We start from the raw sequence: 7,303 nt of genomic DNA, 5'->3' as shown, positions 1-7,303 counted from the left end.
CGTGAACGGAGGCGACCTAATGTACCAGATCCAACAGGTTGGCAGGTTTAAGGAGCCCCACGCCGTGTGAGTCGAGTGCCTCCGCCGTTCACGTGCCTGGTGTTTGGTTCGGCTGGGGACTGGGGCTGGAAGCCGCTCTGAAACCAAAGGGGGTAGCAGTGGTGGGTGGGGTGGGGTTTTGTGGGGAAAGGGACCCTTTCCCCTTGGCTGGTGGGAGCCTGTCCAGGAGGTTCCCTTCTGAATCGCAGGATCGCCGTGCTTTCCGCTTTGATTTATCGGCCTTCCTGTGTCTCCATCTTTAATTGCAGGTTCTATGCCGCTGAGATCGCCATTGGACTGTTCTTCCTCCAGAGCAAAGGCATCATTTATCGGTAGGGGGGCTCATTTTCTCTGTTTCCAGCTGCGCCGCCTTCCTCGCTGATGAGAGCTGGCATCTGGGCACGCAGGGTCTCTCTCTCTCTCTCTCTGCCCTGGGGTGCCGGCTCTGCCCCTCGTTCTGCCTCGAGTGGCTCTTGACGGTTGCCCATCAAGTAGAGTTGTAGTCAATGGGGCCAGAGGCTTCCCAGTGTCCAGGATTGCAAGCCAGAGTCTCCTTGGTCCCTGCTGGGTTATGGAGGGGGCAGGCAGGCAGAGAGAGAGAGAGAGAGAGAGAGGCTTCCCTTCCTTCACAGCCTCAGCTTGGCAAGTGGCGGCTGGCAGCCCGCGTGGGGAGGGGGGCGGACGTGCCGGGGGGGGGGGGGGGGGGGGGGCTGCTTGGCTGTGAGGCACTGCTGACTCATCCCTGAGTTAAAAGCGCAGCTTCGGAGTGATTTGGTCCTGCTGAGTAAACCTGCCGTTTGCTCTTCTGAGGCGGCGCATTCCTCGGCAGGACTGAAATGCCGCCCGGGCCCAGAGGGGCGATCTGCTCCAAAGGAAACCTCTGTCCCGGTGCGCTCACACCACGGTTGCCACAGGGCCCAGCAGGAAAGCCAGACCGGCGTGGCAAGCTTAAGTGTTCTTAGCTGCCTTTCGCAGAGACCGGCTCCGCCTGGACAGAAGACAGAGAGGGACAGGCGGGAGGGTCTTCTTTGCCCCCCAGGGTCCTGCAGAGAGAACTTGGACATCTGCTGGGGATCTGGTGAAAAGCCCCCTGCCTGGTCCTAAAAAGTGCTCTGAGGAGGAGGTTTCTTGTCCACCTCATTTACCCCTGGGGGGCAATTCCAGTCAGGGCGCGAGAAAGGCTGAAGCCCCATTTATTCACACATTCTTCTAGGCTGCTTTAGTGGCTGAGAAAAGGAGTATGTTGAGAGGTGGGGTCACACAGGTCAACCACGACATCTTGCTTGGCCCTTCAAAAACCTTGCATTGTTTTGGCCCCTCTGCAGTTTTCAGATCCAGCAGCCTCACTGTAACAGACTTCTCTCTGTGATATCCCTCTGAAGATGCCAGCCACGGATGCAGGCGAAACATTAGGAACAAGATCCACCAGACCACGGCCACACAGCCCGGAAAACCCACAGCAACCAGTTTAATCTGGCTGTGAAAGCCTTCAACAATACATGAAACCTCCCTTGTTTGTGAAAAAAAGATCAGGTTTCTAATCCAGTATAATTTAAATCTCTGCACCTCTTTGGCACATTCTCCGCCACCCCCTTGATGCCTTTCCTCTCTCCGTCTGTGGGCTTTGGTGCTTTTCATTTTGGGTTTTGTAACCACTGTTGGTTGGAACTTTGCAGCGACCTGAAACTTGACAATGTCATGCTGGACTCCGAGGGACACATCAAGATTGCAGATTTTGGCATGTGCAAAGAGAATATCTGGGACGGAGTCACCACCAAGACCTTCTGTGGCACTCCCGACTACATCGCTCCCGAGGTGAGATGCGGCTCTTTCCTCTTTGGTCGCTCCTGCTGCCCACCTAAGAGTCTGAGTTGGCAAACAGGAACCTCAGAAGAGCCCTGCTGGATCGGACCAGTGAGGGTCGTCCCCCCACCCAGTCCAGCAATGAACTAGGAGCTGTGGAGACCCAAGGGCAGAGGGCCTTGCACTCAATGTTGCTTCCCATCACTGGCCTGCGTTGACTGCCTCTGAATATGGAGGCTCCCTTTAGCCACCATGGCTAGTAGCCACTGATAGACATCTCCTCCGTGAATCTATCCAGTCCTTTTAAAAAGTTGTCCATGCCTGCAGCCATCAGTGCACGTCCTATGGCAACGAACCCCCCATTTTATGCCGTTGCTGAGCAAAGAAGCAAAAGCATAAATCTGCATATCCGAGGCAGGTCTCTGTGGGCACGAGGTCTCTCCTCTGCTTGCACACCAGGTTGCTCTGCTGCAGCAGAAGGCTGGTGTGAAACCTTGGCGAGTCACGGGCATGGGACAGAGGGAACAGTTTTGCAGAAGAGGCAGTTTGGGGCACTGCTAATAAAGGCTAAGAACATTTATGAACCGCCTCAGTTCGTTTCCATGTCGGAATCCAGGCAGGGCTACAGCAGGCGACGAGTGTTTGTGATGGATCGCTGGTGGAAAAACAGTCTTCATGACTTTGTTCAGCATTTAGCTAATTATAATTTATTTAGCCACAGTGGAAGTGGACGCACAACACTGCAATATATTCAGTCTTCATTTTTATAGGTCTATTATGGGTGTGAGTTTAATCTATTATTTAAAAAAACACTGCAGGCACCATTCAACTAAAAGTAATACAGTGAATTCATTGCAGCGGCTTTAGTCAATGAATGAACTGATGTTGAGTCTGTACCCCGTTGCCAACTGTTCCACAGACAAAAGAGTACATTTTCTTTACTTCTGATCCAGTAGCAAGAGAATAAAGACTGAAACCTCAACCGTAGCCTGTCAGAGCGGCACAGAGAGAGGGAAATGTGGTGGATAACCTCATATTGTGTTGTTGAGTAGCCAGTAAAACCTTATTGAGACCAGACTTCATTTCCAGACCACGAATCCAGCACTCGCCAACTCCTGGCCCACCCAGTTGTTGCCGCCCCGGTGGCTCCTTTCTGTGTCCGGAGAACTGAAGCACTTTCCACCGCCTCTCCTCTCCCCGGCAGCTGGGCACAGTTTTCAGGCTGCACCTGTGCTAACTTGCCCTGTAATTCTGGGGAGGGGGCACCGCAGGGCAGGCCCTACTAGGTGGGGCTTGCAAGTCAGGGGAGGGGCTTTGTGTCAGGGAGGGGGAGGTGGCAGAAAAGCCGTCTGATCCTGGCAAGAGAAGCAAAATGCAGCCCAGGTGATGAAGAGAGCTGAGCCTGATGAAGGAGAGGCAGTTTTTAACCATCAACAAAGAGAGGTTTAATTGGCTTAATTGATGGCTCAGCATTGCCGCCTAATCAGAACTGCCTGTCGCTGATGCCCCAGACAGCGCAAAGCCTCCTGAACGCTCTTTCTGTGCTCTGGATGAATCCGGCACATTGCAGGGCGGATCTCTCTGGCTGGCCGTCTATCAGACAAGCAGCTCCCCTCGTCGTCGTGTGCTTTTGAGTGATGGCCCAGAATGCTAACCGATTCCGCCTGCTCATCCTTCCCAGGGAGACATTTAATTACGGGCCTTAATGTGCATTATTTTCCCTTGTTCTGCCAAGATTAATATGGGAGAGCGTCCAGTGTGCAACTGGGATGTTGCGCATGATTAATGCTCTTTCAGAGCAGAACAAACAACCGCTTTCCCTGGGTAGGCCACTGGACGCCACGGCTAAGTGCTCATTTACTCCCACTTTGCTTTTAATTGTTTTATTTTTATTTTTCACAGAGCTGGAAACAAGGGTTCAGATTGCAAAATTTGCAAAATAAATGCAAAAGTATTGTACTTCACCTCAGGCAGTGTGGAAAGGTGTGACAACAATGTCTGAAATTAATAGACCAGGAATTCCTCCTCCTTTTGCAGACCACAGCCTGTTAGCATGGAGTCCGCCTCATGCTCTGAGGCATGCGGAGAACTCCGTCATGCAGGAGTTCTGCTTATCCATGTTAGTGGTGCAACGCAGCAAAATGCACCAGACTCCAGGACTATGCAAGGCCACCTTGGAAGATGATCTGGAAATGTCAGCTACTGCAGAATGCGTAGCTTTGGTGGGCTGTTGCCTACAGTGCTCAGGACATCCGACACAACAAGAACATTGGTCTGTAAGGGACTGTCGACTAACACTGCCCCTCCACAATATCTCCCCAAGTCCCTTTCAGCACTGCCCCCCCTGCAGTGCCTGGGCTGGATCAGTTCGTCCCCCCCTCTCCCCCCAGCCCTGGCCTGCCCCATGTGAAGAACTTTACAATGAGACCGGCTGCCAAGGAATTAGACCCACAGCTCCTGCCCAAATCTGTCACTCGATCTCCCACTGCAGGTGTTTCTGAACTGCTCCGGCTTCAATTTGCACGGAGTGGAGAGAGCTCCGCCTTTCTTGTTAATTCCACCCACCCCCCACCCCATTTAATCGCTTTGGCATATTTGAATAGGCTTGTTATAAAAGGGTGTCTGTTGTGTGTATTTCGGTTTTCGTGTTGAAGATGTTAATGCAATGCAAATATGTGATCAAAGGGGGCTGAAAGCAGGTGGGGCTGAGCAAGAGCAACTGAGGGGGGCACTTTGCTTTCACACGCCTGCACAGAGCGGATGGCTGTGCGATTTGGAAGGTCACCTCAAGCGCCGGAGAAAGAGACGCTCTTCCGTTCCGTGCTGCATTTCTTGGGTAGTGGTTGATCACCCAAGCCTGGCAAAATCTCCTCACCTTTCTTTGGGAGAGGGTGCAGATGTGTTGTGCTGCCGTAAACCTTATGTGGCCAGAATCAGGGCCTTTGGGGATGGGCGGGGCTCCCCCTCAGCCAGGGACGGGCTCAATAAAGTCTCTGTGTGTGTGTGTTTCACTGCAATTACCATACGATTTGCATTTATGTTTGAATATATGAATCTTTTTGGAATAGAACTCTGTAATTAGGATGAATAAATTGCGTGATGTTTTTGCATTAAAGAACAGATGGTGATGCTGCGGGCTTGTCGAACTGTGTGCTGAGATGAGGCAAACAAACAGGGAAGGAAAAGAGCCCCTCCGAAGGCAGCCTTCTCCTTGCTTGGCTGACTTCTGGCGTGCTTGTTTGTGTTGGAGTTTACCGCACAGAGAAGCGGCCAACATACTGATTAAAAGGGCAAAAGGTAAATTCTTAGGACATACACTTAGGATAGGAAAGAGGGGAAGATGGCAGGCTGCTGCCTTGCGAGCTCGGAAGAGTCTCTGTTCTGACTTCTGAGAAGAAGCAAGATATTCGACCTGACAGTATCAGTCTAAGGACAGATGAGAGGTGACACAAAAGGATGGAGAGGGTCACTAACCTTACAGCCCTCTCTAGCTGACCACTCAGTTCCTTTGCATACTAGACATTGCTACATCCAACAGTTTGGGCTCTGAAGTTGGGCAGGGCTGGCCAAAGCAGAGACCCCCCTCCCCCGCCCCTTCTGAGTCCATGGTTAGGAGGGTGTCTCTCGGCATAGGGTGGCTCTGGGGGCTTCCCCTGGAAGTCCTCTCTGTTTTCTGTTCCCTTTTTAATGCTTTCGTTTCTTTGGTGGATATGGCTGAACTCTTCACACATGGCCAAACTCTCTAGATACTGCCCCTTCCCCTTTGAGCTGGTTTCATGCCAGTCTGTCACTGTGGCATATCGCTTTGCCCGTCTGAACAGGCTACAGGTAAAGGCTCAGAGGAAGTATTTTTACACCGTCGCGGACATAGCTGTTTTTTCAGGGAGTCAAGTCATATCCAGCACTGGCTGAGAGCCCCCTTTGCCCTTCTGCCCCTTCAGCTCTCGTTAGGGTTACTTCTGGTCCACGTGAGCTGTCTCAGTGACTGTCTTTGTGACTGAAAAATAGGATGAAATATAATAAGTAACCAGTGATTAAGCCAAGTGAGTTCTCACCCTTAAAACATTCACAGCTGGGTGACGGGCAGGCAGACGGGGTGTGAACGGGCTCTGCCCAAAAGCACTGCACTGTGAGGATGGAGTGGGGGGTAGCCCTTATTGTGCCTGCAGTTTCTTGGTCATACCTGTAAGTGACCACAGGAATCTTCTGCTGCGGTGTGATGGACCGTGTGTGTGTGTGTGTATGTGTGTGTGTGCGCAAGGGGGGTGGGGGGAGAGAAGCTGCTGGCCTGGCACAGAAGGCTCCGCCAGTATCCAGCCTGGCAGGGATCTGTCCAAGGTGCTGGGGCATCTCTCTTCTTGGAGCTGTCCGAGGTGCTGGGGCATCTCTCTGCTTCCACATCCCCCGAGTCCCCAGTGTGGGTTTCAGAGGAGCTCTGTTCACAGTGCAAATGATGCCTTTCACCTCCGGAGCGGGAGGCTAAGAGGCCCCAGCCAGAGGGCAGATGAGGGGTGAAGGACAGCGGAGCAAGGCTTCATGTTTCACTTCTGGCACCAAATGCTGGTGAGGGGGTGGGATGTTCGTGTCCTCCCTGCACCCACCTCATGATCCCCATGATGGAAAGGCCTCTGGTTTGGAAATGGTGCCCTTGCTGTGCGTGGTTTTCATGCATGCACAAGCAATGGCTTTTAGGGCCGCTGAAATGCACAGCTTGGAGAGCGCTTCATAGGCACTGAAGCCTCTAAGCCCATCTCCAAACCAGCCCACCTGTTGGGTCCCCACCCTGACCTGGATTCCCGGCCAGAATAATTCTGCTGTGTGACTGTGTGTGTGTGTGTAAAACCCCTGCTGCTCTGATGTTGTTGTTGTGTTTTGCAGATAATTGCCTACCAGCCCTATGGGAAATCAGTGGACTGGTGGGCCTACGGAGTCCTGCTGTACGAAATGTTGGCTGGGCAGGTAATTGAATCTGAACTGATTTCATGAGGGTTTTTTGCAGAGTTCCAGGAGGAGTGAGGGAGATAAATTGGGAGAGGGCTGTTGGCGCAGAAGGCATGGGGCACACTTCCCACCCTCGTGCCAGAACTGAAGAGTTGCAGTTTCCTGGTACAGTGAGGCCAAGGTCCAATATGACCCTAATTTGGACCAGAATTTAGTCCTTGAGAAGAACTTAAGGATGGAAGGGTAATCTAAACCAGCAATGTGGCCTCAGACCCAGGAGACTCAGGTTCAAATCCCCATTCTGCCATGAAAGCTCGCTGCGTGACCTTGGGTCAAATGCACACTCTCAGCCTATCCTACCTCATGGGGTTGTTGTAGGGATGAAATAGAGGAGAGGAGAACACTGTAACCCATTTTGGGGAGAAATAATAAAATAAGTTAAACAATCCACCATGTATCTCTGGAAGAGGAAGGAATTTATGAAAGCACTGTAGCAGAGAAGACCCAAGATCAATAATAC

The 7,303-nt window shown here is 52.1% G+C and overlaps 1 protein-coding gene across 2 annotated transcripts in view; it reads left to right on the top strand.

The window, feature by feature from the left end:
• PRKCB (protein kinase C beta) overlaps positions 1-7,303 on the top strand; it is a 97,442-nt gene that overhangs the window by 72,149 nt on the left and 17,990 nt on the right. For both annotated transcript variants that reach the window (XM_048495402.1, XM_048495403.1), the window contains exons 11-14: positions 1-66; positions 309-371; positions 1,716-1,854; positions 6,721-6,801. The exon at positions 1-66 is cut by the window's left edge and continues 26 nt beyond it. In XM_048495402.1, coding sequence (XP_048351359.1) covers positions 1-66; positions 309-371; positions 1,716-1,854; positions 6,721-6,801 — 349 coding nt within the window. The remainder of the gene's footprint in view (positions 67-308; positions 372-1,715; positions 1,855-6,720; positions 6,802-7,303) is intronic.

This window comes from Sphaerodactylus townsendi, linkage group LG04, assembly GCF_021028975.2.
Source record: "Sphaerodactylus townsendi isolate TG3544 linkage group LG04, MPM_Stown_v2.3, whole genome shotgun sequence".
NCBI classification, from domain to species: Eukaryota; Metazoa; Chordata; class Lepidosauria; order Squamata; family Sphaerodactylidae; genus Sphaerodactylus; species Sphaerodactylus townsendi.
This window is presented reverse-complemented; position numbering and strand designations above follow the sequence as displayed.